Raw genomic sequence first — 21,570 nt, 5'->3', positions numbered from 1 at the left:
TTCACTTTAAGGAAAACCATAAGACAACCTGTTTGGCGTTCGCCAAACAGCGTGTAAGAAGGTTCTTTGGTCAGATTAGACCTTTTTGGCTATCATGGGAAATGCTATGTGTGGTGTAAACACAATACTTCCCATTATCCTGAGAACACGACTCTTGACAGTGAAGATGGTGGTGGCTGCATCAGGCCGTGGGGATGATATACATCATCGGGGAATGGAAAGTATGTCAGATTTGAAGGAAAGATAGATGGCTTTAAATACAGGGCAATTCTTGAGTAAAACCTGTTGCAGTAAATACAGGGCTGGGGTGGATGTTCACCTTCTAATGGTACAATCACTCTAAGCACACTGCTAAAGCTACACTGAAGGGGTTTAATCGGAAAAATTTTAATATCTTGGAAAAGGGCTAATGAAAGCTCAGTCCTCAATCCAAGTGAGAATCTATGACATGATTCGAACACCAACAGAACCCATCTAATATGAAGGCCTTTCCACCATGAGGTTCCTTTTGAATCACCGAAAGCAGCATTCAGACAGAACTCTGCATACTCAAGCATAGAGGTGCAAGCTTTGGTCTCTGAGCAGGTTTCCCAGAAACAATAACATAATTGACTACAGAAAAGAATGGGAACTTGCTCAAATGGAAACCAAATTGGTCCCCATTTGCATAATGAAAGCCTATGGTTCATATCCAGGGTTCTGTCTTAATGCCATTTTTGGTGATTCAGACAGAACCCTTGGACAGAAAGGCTGTGGGGGAGGGGCACACAGCATCGGTGTGTGAACCAAGCTTGACGGTGTCCATTCAAAAATATAGAAAGCCACACTAGTTCTATACCACAGATACCACATACATATTAGTACATTAAGTTTCCTTGTATATCAGCTTTATGTTAATGAATTGGGCTTTTGTCACTTTTGTTAAGAGGTTCCATTTTTTTGTGATAAATATAGGTGTTGGACATGACATTTTATGGCTGATGAAGACTCCATTCCAAGGTTGAAACGTGTTGCCCTTCATTTTATGTTTATAAATAAAAGTTCATCTCATTTAAAGTTGGCTTAGCATTATTGGTGTATCAGACCTTTGACAGCAGCATCCACCAGTTGGTTTGGTTAAAGCCTCCCTCACACAAAATTTCAATTGCAGTGCTTTGCTGTGATTGTACTTTCGTTTTCGTCCGCATCTCGGCTGACAGTGCAGTTTAGCATACCGCATCATGGATGAGTTGTGCTAAACGTCAAAAATAGAACAGACTGTAATTGAAAATTGCAGCGCTGGAAAGCACTGCGATCAAGCAGCTGTCTGGGAATCTCTATTGAAAACAATGGGAGTGTTATACCGCTATTAGCGCCCCGCAAAAAACACCATGCTAATCGCTGTAAAAAGTGCCTGTTTGAGGGAGGCCTTATGCTACTTGATGAATTTATTTGGTTCTGAGCTCTGAAAAAGCTCCACCAGGAAACTAAGAAACGCTTGCAGCTTTCTGAAAATTGACCATCTAGGTTCGCTGTCTCACCTTAATAAAGCATGTATATGAGGGCTCAGCCACACGGGCGCATCGGCGCTTGTGTGACTGCAGGTAGCAGGCAGCCGTACATGAAGACGGACGTCTCTCTGCAGCGCCGGAGGAAAGAACATGTGACCAGCTTTATTTTTGGATCTGTTTCTGTGTTTCACTACAAAATTGCATTAAAAACTGCCTGTGTGATTTTAGTCTTAGGCAGCACAAAGGGTGAAATAGAAAGATTAGTAATTTCTCATTTTTGCAACAATCAAGGAAAGTATTACTACCTGCTGTAGCTATGTGTGAGTGTAAGTAATGTCTTGGCACATGATATATTTAATATTGCAGCATACTGACTATACATGATAGGTTGAGTAGAGTACTTCCAGTGATAATACTCATGCAGTAAAGATGAAGTTGACGTAAGCTTAGATTTATACTGAAACCCACATACAGTGGAAGCCTGAGTGTAATCAAATGAGTTAGAAATACTGAAGAATTTACTCATCTCAGAAACATTTGCATCTTGAGCATGTGAACAAACATAAGCAAATGAAGTAAGTCATGTAATACAGTGCAAATAGCATACCAGAAAATAACCTACAAGAATGAATTACCACCCTTTAAAAGAGGACGTTTACATACAAAAATGTTGAATTTACTATAATAAAAATAAATTTAACTGAATCAACAAACCACAAATTTGGAACAAAATTTTCCTACGAGAAATCACACGTGAGCAGAAAGCGATTTACTAGAAGAGAAAGTAGTGATGTCATCTTTTGGGGGCGGAAACAGGAAATATTCTCTATATATAACAGGACAATGGACTCTGGCATGTTGTAGCATTTTTTTTGCAGAAAAATTATTTGCCTGCGAAAAGATGAAGCATTTTTCCTGGTTGCTGGTGGCTTTCATCTGCTGCAAGGAGGTGAATAGTCAAAGTGGAGATGTGGAAGGAAGCTGTCAAAGTGTTCTCAATATATTCCCTGCCAAACTCAGAGACCTGCGATCCACATTCCAGAAAGTGAAGGACTATTTTGTAAGTATAGTGATCCGATAACTGTAGTCTGTCCTTATATTCTGCCAGTGACGACATATTCATGTCTCTTGATGCCGTACATTCATGTATTTTATTGTAACTTCATTTGCTTTTGTCTTTATTGACAGAGATGCTGATTTAACTTTTTCTTTCATGCAAACTGATATGGTATAAGCAAATATGAGATAGTGAAGAATATTTTCTATATTGCATACTATGGGCTGTACTAGAATGATATAATTATTCTTATGGGAATTGTTTTCCTTAGATCAAGTAAACATTGTAAACATCAGCAATATATTTAGTCTTTCTGTACATTTCAGAATTTTCCTTTCAATACAAAATGAAAACTTGGTCCATCATAACTTAATTTTAGGTCTATTGGGTAATACTGGTGGGGAGTACCAAAGGGGTACCAAAAAGCCACTTTGCTTTGACCAGGATATTTAGATATAAACCTAGGGTAATATGCTAAAGCCTTGCCCCAAATGAAGGACAGGCTAGCTACGACTCAATACTAATTTTCTCCAATTACATCATGAGATACCATCATTAGTATGCAATGAGCCACCTGGCAAATCAACTTAGAAATGTGTATTGTGCTCCAATATTGGTAAATGTAGTTAAAATGCTTATGGTCTCTATGTACATATAGATATGAATGCTATACTTTTACTCTCTTATGGCCATGCACATATAAATAGCTATGTGGATGTAATTCGGCCCCTCGACTTCAGTACCTCTATGTACATATAGACAGCTATGTGGATGTAATCCTGCTCCTCTCTTACTCCTGCAGTGATGAATTACGTAGACCCTACCCCCACACCATAACTATAGTTAGCGGTATCATATTTCTGTGCCCAAAACTGCTGCTGGTGCCCTCCATGCTTGTCTCTGCATATTTCTCTCATCCTACTGCTACCCACAATACCCCTCTCAGTGCCCCCCATATTAATAGTGCCCTTACTTTGCCTGAAAGGCTATAAGTGCCCCTTAAATTAGCACCCCCTACAAATTCCCCCATAGAGCCCATGACAAGAAATAATGCCTCCTTTATGCTCTCCAGTAATGTAGCTCTCCTTTTTGACCCCACACAGTAATAACCCCCCTTCACGTTCCTCACAATACAGTAATGCCCCCTTCGTGCTCTAGATAAGTAATAGAACCCTCCCTATGCTTCTACTAAGTAATACAGTCGTCTTTGTAACCCCAGAAAGTAATAGAGATATTATCAGCCGCCCGCTACTCACAGATTGTTTAACCATAAAATGCTCATATATCTGGGGAGTCACAAGCCTCCCCCCACCCCCACCCCACACCGCCACCACCTTCATGCTAAAAAGTCACCACAAGTTGAAGCCACCAGCCAAGGGTATTGTACAACAAACTCCATTGCTTCCTTACCTCAGCATTTTCTGAACCATGGAATATCCATTAAATTCCTCCGTTAATGGATTAGCTTATTGTATGAAAGCATGTGCAGGTAATTCTTTCTTCATACAATGACATAGACGTCTCCAGCAGCGCTTGTGGTTCGTGTCTTCACATGAACTGTGATTACATTCTGTTTGGCAATCTTCCTGATAAAGTGAAGCTAATATAGTAAATGATACAAGTTACAAACGTGACAGCGAGGAGTAGTAGAGGAAATACTATTTCACTATGACAGTGTCTCTCACATAAAAGAAAACTGTTCTTGCTATGAGCATCCCAGTGACTCATACTAACATACTTGTTCACATAACACTAGATTCATTGTTGACAATGCGCCCACATTATACCTCAATAATCATGTGGCTCTTGTCCACGTCTCATAGAAAAGGTTCACGAAGTTGTGGGTTACTTGTCCATACAAACAGTAGCTCCTTGGGCTCAGCAGCAGAAATGATTCTTGGGGTCCGTCTTCCATCGATATAAAACTTCTACAAGTTCATTTTTTAGCGCATTGTAAAATGTATTTTTATCATTGCACAAATATGACATATTACCAATAAGGTCAAATGGGTTTAGTGAGTTCATCTATGAGAAACAGACCCCAGTGGCAAGTGACTCCAGAGTCAACTCCAAATAAGGTCTTCTGCTGGACTTTTGAGGTGCTTGATTGTTCCAGAGGCTGAACTTGCCAAAGAGGAACATGTAGCACTCGGATGGGCCAGTCCGACCCTGGGAAACGCTTTTTGACAACCACAAGTTCAATAAGAGAGTCATGAAGCTGAAATAGGGATATACAATTCCAAATAATTCCCTTCAGTATTCAATGCACAATTTTATGGCAAACTAATTTAGCAGAATGGATTGCCTTGACTATAATACGTATTAATATGTTTCTAGCAACCTGATTTATTGTATTGTGTTCTCTCTGTTTTAGCAAATGAAAGATAATGAACTTGATACAATATTGCTTGAAAAAGATTTGCTGGATGACTTTAAGGTAATGTAGTTCTTTCTCAGTACAGTAGTTGTAAAGTTGTAAAGATTTAGGCAGAGGGTTAGCATTCATGCTGTTATTAAAAACTGTATCAACTTGGACAACCCTTCGCTAAATGTCATTTTAAGACACGATTATCTATTCTGGTAACATTTACTGTCACGCTCCGCTTAGAGGAAGCCTGGAGCTGTTTTTAGATGTGGTTTGTAAACGTGGTAGACCCTGTCATGTCCCACTGTTTCACTCTAGCTATTGAGCAATGACCAGAGATTTCTGAATATATAGGAGCAGATTTATTAAGACTGGTGTCGGTTTAAAGTCGATTCCACACGTGTTTTTTTACGTTTAGTGGGCATTTTTAACGTGCGCCAAAATGAACGCTGTATGTTCTATTTTCATGTATTCAGCGTGCTTTGACACACTACATCACCCATTGCAATGATGGGGTGCATTAAGAAATACTGTCAAAAATGCCATTCTAAAATGCTGTAAAATGCAGTGGTTATAAATGTGGTGTTTTTACAGACACCTATGTGAGAGTGGCCTTACTATAATCCCTGCTAGACTAACATGTCCCTACATAAAAACACTCTTCCAGCTGAAGTAGATTTATGGTGTAATTTACACCAGTTTTTGGCATAAATTATGCTTAAATCTGTAAGCCCAGAACAGCCATGCCACCTTCCAACAAGCTTCGCCCACTTTTTTTTAAGTGGTGAGAGTTGGTGGAAATTCAAAAACTCTGATTTTTTTGTGCACGTGAGTCTTGCCTCAAAAGGAGTAGTTTGGGCATGATAAATCCCTCATATCTGTAATTCAAAGCAGTTTGCACCTTTGTTAGACAAGACTTTTATGCTAACACTTTCTCACTGTTTTTACAGAGCGCAATTGGTTGCCAGACTGTATCTGAAATGATTCGGTTCTACCTGGATGAGGTCCTACCTCTTGCAAAAGTAGATAAAAATGATGTCAAATCCAATTTTAATTTCATGAAGGACAAGCTCCTAGACCTGAAACAAACAATAAAACGCTGTGTGAGTATATAGAGTAAACAAACATATATGTGCTATGTACAAAATATTTCACTTTCACTAGTTAACGTTTTTGGGTAGGAAACTTTTTTCGAAGAACAAACTTTTTATTTTGTAAAAGAACTAAGACGTTAAAAAAACTATACTTGTTTGGTATAGCTATAATCATACTGACCCATATAATAAGCTTAATGGCAAAAAAGCTAACACATTGCTGTTTTTTTTAAGAAGCTAATCAATAAATTATTTGTACAATATGGTAAAATTGGAAAATACATCTCATCCCACAAACACATCTCTTCCTTGTACAGTTATATCGATGGAAGGATGAAAAGTTATACCGGTAACTCTTGAAATGCAACAATGAAAAAAATAAAGTGCTTGGTCTTTAAGACCCCAAACATGTGCAGTATTAGGGGGCTTAATAGCTAATAACAGTTCCAATATGATTGCAGTATCCTATATGGGTTGCAATATCCTTGGCAGCAACATTAGTGTTGCAGACTAAAGCTTCAACCCCTCTGTTTAGATATATCTAATATTATAAATCTGGCACAAGATTATAAACTGAAGTCTACTGAGATCGATGATAGTGTCAGATTCTCAGTAACATAAATCTCTAAGGAGCGCCAAAGTAGTTTAAGCTCTCTACAGAGCTATTTTATTCTACTTATCTCAGAAATCACAGACCAATTGGATCTTCTCATAATATCTCCCATATGTAAGAAGATCATTTTAAATGGAGTTCCACTTTTATGTCTGGAAGGGATATTCTCCCGTGGAATATACCATAGAAGTGTTACTATAACCCCTACTGGAGTATAAATGTGCAAGATGTATCCAGTGGAGATCTTATTGATTGCTTAATAGTCTAGAACAGTGTTTCTCAATGTTTCAATTCAAGTACCGTTCATTCATATAAATTACATTGATCAACTCTAACGGTATGATCATACTCTCTGCTGCACATTAAGAGGGGTTTCACATGCAGCATTTTTTGGGAGAAAACCCCACTGTGTTTTTTATGCAGTTTTTGCACCAAAGCCAGGAGTGGATCCAGCAGGAATAAGTATAAGTCCTTCTGTTACATTTCCCTTTCTCTTTAGATCCACTTCTGGCTTTGGCAAAAAAAAAAACTACATGATAAACTGCTATAAAAACTGCATGACTCGCTACCTGCTGTAGACCTCCCATGACTTTCACAGCCTTCCATTTACCAACCCCACACCCACTACTTCCCCAATGGTGACAAACACTTCTTTACTTTTGAATAATTTGGCCACAGCAGCCATTATATTGCAAACAATTTAACATATATTATTCCTTTAATCAAAATCCCCCAAATAATTTAACCCTCCACCAAAGAGGGGAAGTCCTTGGAGCCCCAAAATCTGATGCTTCACTATTTCAGGGGAAATATCCAAATTGCCTCCAGCAACACTCCAACTGACTCAGAGACACCACTAGCCTTTACAAGACTAGACACTCCACCATTTCTGCAATGATTCTCTGGTCAGAGCCAAGAAGTGCCAGACACTAACCTACACCATCCAATGAGAGGGGGGAATATAACTATCCACAGCCTGCCTGCCCTCCTCAACCAATTTTACAACCCGCCTACTGCTGCCAAGACAATTAAAACATTTCCAACCCCAATCTTTGCCTCTTCCCCAAAATAAACATATCATTTAATCCCCCATTTAATAACAATATTAACAGGCGAGAACTGTCAACCCTTTCCAACAACTACCTGCTAACCCTGTCATGTGGGCCTCCACCCATGGTCCCCTTGGCCTATGTTATAACCCTTATTGCATTTTTCCAAAGAACGCCATGTGTGTGAAACTACCCTAAAAGCACCTCTTGTCTCCCTTCATCCACTAAACCATAAGCTTATTCATCCTCATCCTACACTACCATGCTTATGTTTTGTATTGCTTTTTTTCTTCCAGCAACATTTCCTTCCATGTGACAGAAAAAGCAGAGCTGTACTACAAATAAAGAAAAAGTATCGTACGGTACGTTTGTCTTTGTGTTGCCAATTTGCAAAAGATTACAGAACTAGTAGCCTGAAAAGGGAGATACCATTTTCAGCAAATAAGGGTTATTCATAGTTTAAAAAAAAAAGTGGAAATTTGTCCTCCAAGTCGCGATAGGGCATGGCTTGTTGCAATGACATATAGCAGGGCTGCCTGCACCTGAGTGCTTACTACATGAGCAGCACTGATTTCCAGCTACTAGAGGCAAACAAATAAGGTTCCCATTGAAAGGCAGCAAGTAAAGATCTTGAAAACTGCAGGGAATCAATACAGAATATAAATTACAAAATTGCATTTTTCAATATAGAAAGAATAACATTTATTTATATAAAATCGAAAAAGCCCTAGAAGTAGTCGAAGGGTAAAACAAAATTCATTGATAGAGCTAGAAACTAAATTTCCTCCTTGTATGACATTCAAAGGTGTCATTGTGTCTTAAGCAATATTCTTAGCTCATATATTTCCGTCTTTGACTGTGTGCCAACATCTGTAATGAAGAAGCTTGTTGGATCTCTGAAGTAAGAAATTACACAGAATACATACAGGGAAGGAATGATGTACGTTATAACTGCTGTCGACATTGTTACATTAGTTGGCTATGTGCTACATCTGTGCAAGGTGCAACCACAGCGACCTACGCAGATATACATATAATGTCCCAAGAGGACCAAAATATATCATAAGTACAAACGTAGATAACAAATAATAGAATTATTAAAGAACACAAATGGGGTAACTGATCCTGACCTCACAGATACACAAAACCCTACCTATGAGGACGGTCCACATCAGGAACCTAGGGCGACTCTGGCTTTCCCTAGATGGTAACAGGGAATAGTGGGAAACATTAGATGACACAAAAATATATAACCACGAGTGCAGGGAACATGATGAAACAACCCTCCACTCATGAGTAAATCCCCAGAATTATACTAATGCCCCATTTATACAGGACGACTATTGACTAAATGATTTGCACAAGTGGGTGACATCACCATTAGTTGTTAGCGCTCGTGCAGAATGTTTAGACAGGCAGATCATCGCTGAAAATCACTCACTTCTCGCTGAATTCTCGCCCAGTGCTTCACATTCTATGTGAAACACTAGGCAGGAAGCGTTTAGATGCAGCGACAAGTGAGGGAACCAGCAATGACTTTTATGCAGGTTAAAAGTAGCTTTGCATTTAGATGCAATGATTATCACGCATTTTCGTTTAAACTAATTTTGTGAGATAATTGTGTAAATCAGGCATAACTGTACTGCAGGGCTGGACCAGTTTCTGCCAACGAGTCCAGAAACACCTTCAGACAGGAGGCTAATAAGAGTCAGACAGGAATCAGACTGAATACAAACAGGAGGCAAACCAGAGATTCTCAAACAGTGAGATCAGACCAGACTGAATGAATAACCGGCGCCCTCTGAGAGGAGGGGCAAGAATAAATGCACACAAACTTAAGGCAATTGGCTGGCTGGGCTTCCAGCCAAGTAATCTACCTATACAGATGTAGAGAAGTGATCCTGTTGGTGCCCTGAACCAAAAAGACAGTGAGCATGCACCAACGAGTAGTTCACATGGGCGAGGGCTGACGCCGTAACGGCGCTACAGTTGTTATAGTCCCATTCCTGAGTTGTGGCTGTGCAAAATTAGAGAGATATGAGATAGATGGATAGATAGATAGATAGATAGATAGATAGATAGATAGATAGATAGATAGATAGAGAGATAGATAGAATTCGGGAGTACATGAGTAATTACATGAACACTGAATGATGTCTCATTGCACATGTACTAAATTGCGACATTATTTATTACTATCCTTTACATAAGTGCTCTCCTTCCTGTGTTACATCAACTATTTTGTCCACAGTTAGAAAACTTACGTCAACACATATGATGACAACAACCACCTCAGGCCTTACAAAATGCAGATATTAGCAAAGCCACTTTTAGGATCCACATGAGTGTTTCCCAAATCCAAACCTTAACGTCATATGGTCATGATTTTTTCATTGTAATTCTGAAACCACAATATATTTACAGTTCTGATAGTTTTTGGTAGTATTTGTAGTTAATCTACTAATAGTAATACTAGGAGTTACTTTTGCAGTAGTCATATTACAATTAATTGTAGTTTTAGAACTAGTAGCCATTCTAGTAGTGCGCTAGTAGTAATACTAGTCGTTTTAATAGTAGTTAACTGCTCAACATCACGTATGCTAATGTGATTATAATTTCAAAAGGATTTTTATTTATTTTAACCAAATTCCATATGTCTTTCATGCTGGTGATTCCCCTCACAGGGAGTATAACAGAATATAGTCACAGCATATTAAATCATATAACAGCAACAATGATGCTTATATAAGCCATCCACGATTAGCTGCTGATAACATGAAAACATTCTAATGTCATTTTAAGATGTGTTTCTTAAACTTTCCATTATATTCAATTTCCAGTTAAAGGATCAAGGCATCTACAAGGCAGTGGGAGAATTTGACATATTCATTGATTATATTGAAGAATATCTGATGACCAGGAAGAAGTAAAAGAAGAAGTGCTTTTCTTTCTCTACATTTTCTTTTACTATTTTATATTTATCTCTCCTGGAAATAATGAAGATATTATTTCCCTTTGTCTCATTTTGTACTTAAAAAAAAAACCTATTTTCCACTTATGTATCTGATATATTGAATACAAGCAAAAACACTTCAAATGATGATTTGAGAGGATATCACAGGTATCATTGTCTCAGCATTTTCAAAATGTCACTTGGGATATACTCACAGTCATTGAATCAACTGGCCGAAAACAAAAATGAAGTACAAAATGGGTTTTGTTAACTAGAAAGGAACAAATGAACATTCTGTGGAATGTGAAATATATCCCCAAAGATTAGGGAGGTGACTATTTGATCATGTTGATTAGTTTCATGATGTCAGATCCTGCAAATCTCCAATGCTACACATATTGGAGGGTCTCATGTTTTATGTTTACATAAACTGCATGTTTTAGTGCATGTTTTGGGTATATTTGTTACTATGAGAACTTTTAGCTGCTGCCATTTTATGGTCTATAGTCTTCAAAGTGTTATCCTTGTGGAGCTAAAAGTATGGTGTCTCTAAGGCAATGCCTCATGGGAGAAGTTAAAAAAATTTCTAAAAGAAAGAAAACTGTTTGCTAAATGCCATCTTTATGTGACTCCTCTGTAAGTCAGTGTCCAGCCACTTAAAGGGGTATTCACAGAATTTACTTTTTTGCCTAAACGGGAGTGGTGTGGACCCTAACTGATATGAGAACAGGGGACCAATGTCCTTCTTTCCTTCCCGCTGAACCGTCCATAGTGAAGAGGAGCTTGAAAGAAGGAAAAGAGTGACATTCAAGCATGCATGATGCCACTCAAGTCATTTCAACTGGACTGCTGGAGATAACTGAGAGCTTCTACTCCGCTATCTCCGACAGTCCCTAGGAATACCTCTATAAAGAGCTTAGCATTAGACAAATGTGAGATGCCCAGTATTGTTTCTATACAGTTTTGTAATTTGTTAGTATAGAGTAGGAAGCATTTCCCTAAAGACTTGCTAACTTTTGCAAAACTTTGTAAGGAGACTCAGTACCTTTCATGCAACTGTTTAAACAGCATCTCACACAGCCAACCAGAACCTTACTCTGCACTGCTGAGGAGCGAAAACGCCAAAACAGTGTTGTTTACAGATGAATTTCTCTGATTTGGCTGCTATCCTGAGTGATGAATTGAGTCATGTTGCCTGCCTCCTTGAGGGGCTGCAGGTTAGGGGATAACTTTAGATCTTGGTGAAACTCCTTTGAATGTGAATATGTACATTAATTTTAGCATAATTATGTAACCAAATAAGGAAGATGGACCAATACCTCTGCAGCGCCACCTATTGGATGGCAGCATTCCTGCAAATCATTGTTTGACCCTTTATACAGGTCTTAACAAAGATTTGGAATTGAAAACCAAGCCAGAATCCATACACAGACAGCTGTTTCAGGGTTTTTGTCCCTCATCAGTGTGCAGTATGTTTCTAGCTTGGCTATTGAGAGACCTTTGGTGTTAGTCGGGAGGAGTATCGTCTCTCCTTAAGGAGAGCACCTAGAAGGGTAGTCATACATTCTGTATGGATCCCTTTAAGCGATGGGGAGATAGCATGTCTTCTATACATGTGTAATAGTTGTATGCCATATAGTTAAATATTTTTTTAAAATCTGAATTTCTCTACGAGGGGGTGTTATCTATATTTGCAATAAAAGTCAATAATTAAAATATGATGCAGTAACTTAGAACATATAGTCATTTTCAATGATGTTTACAATATAGGACTTGTGAGTGATAATACGTAACAATTCCCTTTTGGTACGGTGTCTTTGAAACAATGCCCTTCTGCTAGGGTTCTTCTATTATAAAGGATGACTGAGGACCTCTGTTTAAGTTATGTTTACAATATCAAATGATAATCTGTATTAATTAGCATAATTTAGTCCTTCTTTTATGACTTGGGGAGTGCTTTTTTAACATAATGATATATTTTCATAATAAAAAGTTTGTTAAAAAAATCAGGCTGGTTCCTTTTTTGAGATTATTTTTTTCCCATCACTTATGACAGAACCAGGAAAGGATCCTCCTCCAAGGACAGAAAACCTGCAAATACAAGGCATAACCTCCGACCGTGCCTCAGTGGTTTCTTGTCCTTCAGGGAGGGAGACTGTCAGGGAGTCACATTGGGATTGGGAGGGTGTCACTTTTCCATGCCATATAAAAAAACCTTTTCGTATAGATGCTAGCACCCTGATGTTTGGTGTGGAGGAATGATTCTCACCACTTAGGTTGGATGCGGCACCAGTACAGCAATCACAATCAAAGAGATTTTCATATCAGAATCAACATTAATAATAACCTGTAGTTTAAATATATATTGATTAGTCTGTCCAGGAAGCTGCAGGAGGCTGTAATCCGTCCAGTAAATACTGGAATGTGTTCTGTGTATGGGTCATGGCTGGGGAGGATGCACAAAGTATCCCATATTTTACGGAATTTATCAGGACACTTTCGACTCTTATATACAATACTTTCATATGAAAGTATTTTATTAACCATATTGCGCTACTGGGAGAGTGTAGGAGGTCGCAGTACAATTCATCTCATTGCCATAGTTTTATGAACCATAAAGAGTACCTCATTAAGGAAAATGCAATGTTGCCATTGTTCTTTATCTAATAATCACAGCAAACAGACCTCTGGAATGTGTGGAAGTGTCATACCTAATAAAAGACCAAGGAGGTCAGTGACCTTCACCCAAAAAGACTGAATCGTAGGGCAACTCCATAGTGGATGGATAAAGTTTGTGTTAAGTGTAGGACATCGATGACATTGTGGAGTGGGAACGCTTTTCGTTTCGAGAAGTCTCCTTGGGGTAAGATAACACTGATGTAGGATATATAGTTGAATAAGCTTACTATGCGCTGCTGATTAGACCAACATATATGAGGATATAGCTGTGGTCCTGTTCTCATCAGTGAGGGAAGGAACGAGCTCCCTCCATTTGTCCACAACACCCAGGTGTACATCAGCTAGTTTAGATTGAATAAAATGGGTATACAAAGTAGAAATCAGACCCTTAGGCCCATGTGTGTGCGGATTAACTATCAGTGGGTATGTAGAGACGGACTGGTGTGGCTACGGAAATTGGGCATGAAATGTATGTGTAAGGGTCCATTTAGATGAGACGAAAGTTGGGCAAATGATGCCCGACACTCAGGCCAGCAGGGGGGTAGGGCGGCTGCAGGAGATTTCACTCCTCTCGCTCCCCTGACCCTCTCCATTGTCTTAACATAGCGGCCGTTCAGTACTGAATGGCTGCTATTTACACTGAGCGATCAGCTCATCGTCCATTGTTTATGCTGCATAAACGATGGACAATGAGCTGATTGGCCGCTATGTTATGTCAATAAAGAGGGGCAGGGGAGAGCGAGGAGTGAAATCTCCTGCAGCTTCTCCGCTGAAAGCTAACTATACTACCTCCTGTGCAGGTGCATGGAACTTAGTATGTGCGCTGACGAGTGTCAGGCATCGTTTGCCCGACAGTCGTCCCGCCTAAAAGGGCCTTAAGCTGCAAATATCTGTAAAAACCAGATCTGGAAATCGGATGCATTTGTTGTAATTGTTGAAAAGAGACAAATACTCCATTTATATGTAAATTTTCTGTACTCCATAGCCAACCCAGTATTATGTGACTGGAGATGTAACAGTTGTGGAAAAGATCTAGTCTCGATAGGAGTTCCTCTATATGCAATTATCTGTTTACCCCATTGCCAGAGCCGGGCGGCTAGTCTATGTATAGGTCTTAGTTGTCTAGCGTACAAATCTGGGTGTTCCAGCACAGACCAAATTAGCTTTGGACGTTCTTGGAAGTGTAGAGCATAGAACGATGCTATTGGTCAGAGGGGAGTGAAAGTCACAATGGAAGTGATGACTCTTTCAGAATACTTATTTAAACCTAGCTGGTCCAGAGCATGTTGTAACTCCACACCTTTCCAGAGCTTCAAGGATCAGCATTAGGCCGCAGTCAGACAAGCATTTTTTTCACGCATGAATAGGTGAGTGAAAAAAGGGGCTCTATTAGAACCAATGCTTTCCAATAAAAGCAGTCACATGTCCAATTTTTACAAGTGCGAAAAAAAATCGCACCTGCAGAAGATAGGACATGTGACTGCAAATTTTTCTACACGTGACGTGCGTTTACTTTTTTCCGCGCAGCTATTCATGCAGGAAAAAAACACTCATCTGACCGGGTCCTTAGAGCTAGTCATGAAAAATAATTTCAGTTATCCTCTTACCCCAGTGCCTATTGTAACTGCAGTCCAAGGATATAAATATAAATGTTTGCATAATTATATTCTTCTTTGTAAAGTTTTACTTATTTATTTACCTATTTTACATAATTTACCTATTTTACATTTACCTGGATCGCTCTAACCCCTCCCATCCTTTGGAGCACATAGGCATGTGCTCAAGTGATTGTTTTTAAACCTGGACACACTATACCATTTGGAGCACAAAACATGAGCTTCACCAAAGGTTTAAGTATAAGGCAGTAACGCAGGGGACAAAGGCCCCATAGAGTTGAAACCGTGCATGACGCGGGGGGAGCAGACAACCTAAGGGAAAAGGGTAGGTAATGAAAGGGTTAAGGAAAGTTAAGGAGGTTTGTGGAAGTTTCTAGAATTAGGGGTAGTTTACTGGGATTGGTAGAAAGGGTAGTAGGTGGGGGGTTATATAAGGAGAGGGGTGGATGCAGGGGCCATCTTTTTCTGGGAAGTTTTGAGAGAGTAATTACTTACTTACTTACAATGTCTGAGATAGAGAGTTTACTGCAGTAGCTCCGGGCAGCGGCGTCTGTTCATGGCCAGGACTGGCTGCAAGCTCAGGTATCTGGGCTGCTAGGCAGGGACAGCGGAGGAGAAGCGGTTCCAGCAGTGCAGGAGAGGAGGTCGCGGCGGGCTAGACCTCTGTCGCAGCTGCGGGACAATGATGTCACCCCTCCAGCTCGGCGGCGGCTCCGGAGCCCCTCCGGGAACCCTCTGGGCAGCTGTTCCCTTTCTAAGCCTCAGGGTGTGGAGCAGCGGTCCAGGAGGAATCCAAGCAGGCTGCCGGCGGGCACGGTAAGCAGGGGCTCCAGCTCCGGCCAGGGGGCGGGGCCTGCAGCATCTGTCGGCTTACAGCAGTCAGGAGGAACGGAAGCCTCCCCTGGTGATGCACCGGCCGGGGGAGCTTCTGGCAAGCGTCCACAGAGGAGACAAATGGCCGCAGGGGCTGGTGGCAGCGATAGGAGCAGTGGGAGGAGGAGTTTCCCTATGGCGACTCCCCCGTGGTGATGTACCGGCCAGGGGTCAGTTCAGACAGATTAGGGCAAGTCGGCAATCTCCGAACATGGACGGTCGGCGACAGATTATGGAGGGTGCTGCGGGCAGCGGCACGGTCGGAGTCCGGTCAGTCGTGGTTGTTCCAGGTCGGGAGCAACGTGCGGGGACCAGTCGGAGCGCAACGGTCGAGCTGGCAGGACGGCGGCTGGAAGATGGCGAATTGGAAGGATCAGGGAGCGACGCTGATATGACGACATCCGGGAACCCGGCTGGTGGTGACACAGCTTCCATGCAGCCTGGTGAGCATGTCTTGTGCGTCAAATGTAATTTGTGATAGAGTGGTAGGGAATGAAAGTTTTGATGTGAATGTCAGTAGAGTGAGCGGTGAATTTGGGGGTGAATTACGGGAGTTGTTAGGGAATGTTAGGGAACTTTTGCATCGTTGTGATAGGGATAGGGGAGTGGGATTACCAATCCCATCTCCGGTGGCGGCGTGGGTTCCGCAAGGGGTTAGAAGTGCAGTGGGAGTCGGGGATGGCTTGGGTTTGCTAGTGCCGACGGAGGTTCAGCGTGACGTGGGGGTGACAGTGGCAGTGTAGACGGAGAAGGATGGGGAGGCAGTAAGGCTTGATGACAGGGCAAAGGGTGAGGTCTATGTCTGCTTTGAGGGCCCGCTAGGGGCTCATTTAAAGAAGGAAGTACGTGAAAAGATCTGGAAAGACGAATACGTCGAGATCTTTTCATTGCTACCTCTGGAAAAATTTAATTTAGAGTAAGGAAAGAGAACGGAGTCCAAAAAAGAGGACGAGGAGAAAAAAACGCTGGAGGCTAATTCCGCAAACGTTTGCGAACTGGCTTCAGGCGTTTGCTATTTTAGCTGGGGTCATTGGGGAAAAGGTGCCGGAAAATTGTTCGGCCCTTTTCTGCTACATGGATTCCATAGGTGAGGCATATAGAACGTACGGGGGTCAGGCGTGGTTGCGTTATGACGAACAATTTCGTCAACGCAAAGCAGTGCGCCCCAATATCCGGTGGGATCAGAAGGATATTGGCTTGTGGCTTAAGGTTATGGCCCCAACACGGTACGGGCAGTCCTTTCCTGGGAATGCCGGATCTTCCGGCACAAGCAGTGGAGGAAGCTCTGGCGCAAGCGGCGAGGCATCAGGAGTGCGGAAGGCGGGGTTTTGCTGGCAATTTAACGAAGGCCATTGTAAATTTGGAGCAAGTTGTCGTTTCAAACACAATTGCTCCGTGTGTAGCGGCTCATCCCATGGAGCGGCGAAATGCTTTAAGCGCGGAAAGGGAAAAAATGCAGGGTCGGATAGTAAAAGGGAGGACTCCGGTGAGGGTTCAAGAGATGGCCCCCTTTCTAAGTAGGTACCCGGATGTGGAGAAAGGGCGGCTGTTGTTGATGGGTTCTTCTGAGGGTTTTGTAATTCCGGCCCCGTTGCATCCGGATCCTTGCGCGATAAAAAATCTACGTTCGGCATTACAATTTCCGTCGGTGGTAAAGGAGAAGCTGGAGAAGGAAGTCCAGTTGGGACGCATGGCAGGGCCATTTGGGGCCCCTCCATTTCCTAATCTGGTGATTTCTCCATTGGGGGTGGTTCCTAAGAAGAAGCCAGGGAAGTTTTGCCTTATTCACCATTTGTCTTTTCCGAAAGGCGGGTCGGTAAATGACGGGATAAATCCTGAACTCTGTTCAGTGGTCTACACGTCATTTGATGCAGCGGCAAAATGGGTGCAGCGATGCGGCAGGGGGGCGTTATTAGCAAAAACAGATGTGGAATCGGCATTTTGTTTGCTGCCGGTTCACCCTGATAGCGTTCATTTATTGGGCTGTGTCTGGGAGGGGAAGTTTTTTGTTGATCAATGTTTGCCTATGGGGTGCTCAATTTCTTGCGCCTATTTTGAGGCATTTAGTTCGTTTTAAGAGCGGGTGGTTAGGGACGTGTCCAGTTTGCTATCTATTTTGCATTACTTGGACGACTTTTTGTGTATAGGCCCGGCAGGTTAGAGCGTGTGCAGTTCCCTTTTGTCTACGGTGCAATGGGTGGCTAAGAAATTTGGGGTTCCGTTGGCACCCGAAAAGACGGAGGGTCCAGTCACTTGCCTGAGTTTTCTTGGTATCACAATTGATACTGAGAAGATGGAATGTCGGTTGCCGGAGGAAAAATTGATGGCGCTACGTTTGCATTTGGAGAGGGTGGCTCAGTCAAAAAAGGTAACTTTGAGGGATTTGCAGTCGTTGCTCGGTAAGTTGAATTTTGCGAGTCGGATTATGCCGATGGGGTGAGTTTTTTGTAGAAAAATGGCGCGAGCGACGGCCGGTGTTAAAGCGAGTCATCACTTTGTGTGTATCTCTACTGAGATCCGTGCAGATCTTTCAGTTTGGTCTCCCTTTTTGGTTAAGTATAATGGGAGGTCTTTGTTCATTGACCAGGCGGTGGATAATTTTGATTGTGAATTATTCACGGACGCGGCGGGGGCTTTTGGTTTTGGAGCTTTCTTTCGGGGACAGTGGTGCGCAGGTCATTGGCCGGACTATTGGCGGTGATATGGGGCTGTAAAAGATTTGGTATCACTGGAGCTGTTCCCAATTGTGGTGGCGGTGTCGGTTTGGGGTGAATGGTTTAGGAACAAGAAGGTGCACTTCCACTGCGATAATATGGGAGTAGTGCAGGTGATTAACAGTGTGTCTGCCCGTTCGCCGCCAGTAGTGGACTTGTTACGACATTTAGTTTTGGCTTGCTTGTCATTAAATGTATGGGTGGTTGCGGTCCATGTTCCTGGGGTGGAGAACAATATAGCAGATGCTCTTTCTCATTTCCAGTGGGATCGTTTTCGGGAGTTGGCACCGGAGGCAGAACAGGAGGGCCTGCGTTGTCCACCGGAGCTATGGAACGTGGTCGACGTGCGGCGGAGCAGTTGATTGCTGGGTCGTTGGCACAGGTCACATGGTCCGCTTATGTAGCGGCTTGGGAGCAATGGCAGCAGTGGTTAAATGAATTGGAGAGTGAGTTGTCGGAAGATGATCAGGTGACGGCGTTGCTTGCTTGGTTGGGGAATGTGTCCCTTATGGAGTGGTCAGTTGCTAGGGTTAACCGTTTTATGGCTGGGTTAGCATTTGGTTTTAAGTCCCGAGGGCAGCGGGATTTAACAAAAGCCTTTTTGGTGCGGCAGGCGTTGAGAGGTTTTCGGAAGGATAAGTGTATAAAAGATAGAAGGCGGCCAATTACTTTTGGGTTGTTGGGAAAGATGGGGGCCGAGTTGCAAAGTTTTTGCTCAGATGGTTACGAGTTGCGGTTATTTCGTTGTGCATTCGCGTTTGCATTTTTCGGGGCATTTAGGTTGGGGGAATTGGTTTCTCCCAGTAAGGCAGTTCAGGGGGGTTTAGCTAGGGCAGATGTGGTATTGCTTGACAACAGATTGCACATTTGGTTGAAACGGTCTAAGACAGATCAAATGTGCAAGGGCAGGAAAGTATGTTTGGTGCAGGTGCATGGCGCGTTGATGTGTCCAGTGCGATGCTTTTAAGGATTATGTGCAGTTGCGTCAAGGGGTTACGGGGCCGTTGTTTTGTCACAAGGATGGGGCCTTTTTGTCTCAGTATCAGTTTAATGCGGCATTGAAAAAAACAATGTCGGTTTTGGGTTTAGGAGAATCTGGATATTTGTCGCATTCTTTTCGTATTGGGGCAGCATCGGAGGCGGCTCATTGGGGCTTATCGGCTGAGGCAGTGAAAAGGATTGGAAGATGGGAGTCCAGTAGGTACCGACTGTATGTCCGTCCCGAAATGGTGTAATTGGTAGCGGTATGAGTGGTGTGCGTACTGCCAATTATTTAGAATGTATGGTATAATAAAAAAAAAATTATAATTTTAATGATACAGTCGGTCAAGTGGAGTTGGAGTGATTCGTGATTTTGTATCCCATTACAGGTCTCAGATATCCAGTTTTGGTCACCTTCATTTAATTTGGAGAGTGCCACAAACTTGACAGGATCACTAAATTACTGTGGGGCAGGCCAGAAAGATGATTAGAGAGAATTCCAGTGCACTTTGTAATTTAACTATCCCAGGAGTGCGGTCCTTGTTTATTATCTTAATGTTAAATCAGTTGGAGTCTCGACTGAAGGCAAATCCATCCATGAACATATCTTGGCCTCTCTCCCTATCATGCTGAAGGCCATATAATTTATCACAGATCAACCTGCAGATTCAGTTACATTGTTGGCTCGTAATAGTTCTCTTATGAAGTCTACTCATAGGTCTCTCTGGTTCAAGAACTGGCTAGGGAATGTTGCCTCTAAGGCCAGGTTGAGTTTAATCATTTTGTGAGGGAGCAGGGGCGTAACTATAGAGGATGCAGGGGATGCGGTTGCACCCGGGCCCACGAGTCTTAGGGGGCCCATAAGGTCTCTCTTCTCCATATAGGGAACCCAGTACTATAAGTAAAGCATTATAGTTGGGGGCCCTGTTATGAGTTTTGCATCGGGGCCCAGGAGCTTCAAGTTACGCCTCTGTGAGGGAGAATATCTTTTTGGTTACACCCTGGATGACATTCTGGAGTAGGCAGTAGACAAAATGAAAGAATTTCCTGTACCTGCTCTTCAGAGGCCTCAAAGTGACACTTTCGACATAATAGAAGATTCTACAGAGAAAGGAACACGAAGGGTAAAGGAAAAAAGATTCTTCAAAATAAAAAAAGAGTTCCTGTTCAGTAATCAATCCTTATATTCAAGCCAGAAAAACAGTTAGAAGGATGGAAGGCTGTGTGAACCTTGAGCCAGCTACCTCAACCAAGACTATGGACTATGAACCTCTTTGTAAGAGACCTGTTGAGCTTGGTTAATTTTGTGATAACATCACCATTGTCTGGAGTAAAGTCTTGTTTGACCAGATTTTATTACACTCTAAAGGCCCTTTTAGACACAACAATTTTCGCTCAAAAATCACTCAAAGCCATATTTTAAGCGATAATTGTTGTGTCTAACTGCACCGATATCGTGCATTTTTCGTTAAGCCATCGCTGATCTTTCAGCATGCTAAAAAATCAGCGATTAGTTATCAGGAATTCACAGCGGGATACAGCTGATACTATTGTTTCAGCTGTGTCCACTCCCTGTAGACAGGTGGGGTATAAAGAACACAGCTGTCCAGCTGTGTTCTTCATCCCTTCGCTTAGAACGCTCAACTGTATAACAGCCGGGTGCTCCAAGCACAAAACAGCTGGATGCAGAAGACAAGCAACCCACACTTTAGGAACCACTGAAGAATACTGGTCAGCTCTCCTGACACATACTTGGATTCCCCATGAAATAACAATTCTGGAGGATTTTATCTCAGATCTCCACATTACGCTGTTCCTCTCTCAGTTCTCCCAGAATTTTATGATTAAAGTGACAGATGGGTATTATCAGTAGGAGGGGGGTTCCTGCACATTCTCACATTATCCAATCAATTCTGACATAGACTGTGTAGGGACACCCCTTTTACATGGGGAATAGTAACACCCAGTTGTCAATTTATTTATAAGTATTAAGGAGGAATAACAGAGTAACCACATGCCTCCCAACTTTTGGGCCTTCCATGGCCTGTGCTGGCTTCTGTGAGTGATAATGCATTGCAGTACAGAA

The 21,570-nt window shown here is 42.0% G+C and overlaps 1 protein-coding gene across 1 annotated transcript; it reads left to right on the top strand.

Annotated features, from left to right (window-relative positions):
- Nucleotides 1–2,391: 2,391 nt before the first annotated feature.
- IL10 (interleukin 10) lies at nt 2,392–10,640 on the top strand. Its single transcript, XM_066598678.1, has 5 exons — nt 2,392–2,550; nt 4,922–4,984; nt 5,863–6,015; nt 7,965–8,030; nt 10,509–10,640. The coding sequence occupies exons 1-5, from the start codon at nt 2,392–2,394 to the stop codon at nt 10,596–10,598; spliced, it is 531 nt and encodes a 176-aa protein (XP_066454775.1). The 3' UTR covers nt 10,599–10,640.
- The last annotated feature ends 10,930 nt before the right edge of the window (nt 10,641–21,570 follow it).

This window comes from Eleutherodactylus coqui, chromosome 4 (assembly GCF_035609145.1).
Source record: "Eleutherodactylus coqui strain aEleCoq1 chromosome 4, aEleCoq1.hap1, whole genome shotgun sequence".
Lineage (NCBI taxonomy): Eukaryota > Metazoa > Chordata > Amphibia > Anura > Eleutherodactylidae > Eleutherodactylus > Eleutherodactylus coqui.
The sequence above is the reverse complement of the archived record's forward strand: the minus strand, read 5'-3'. Positions and strand labels throughout refer to the sequence as shown.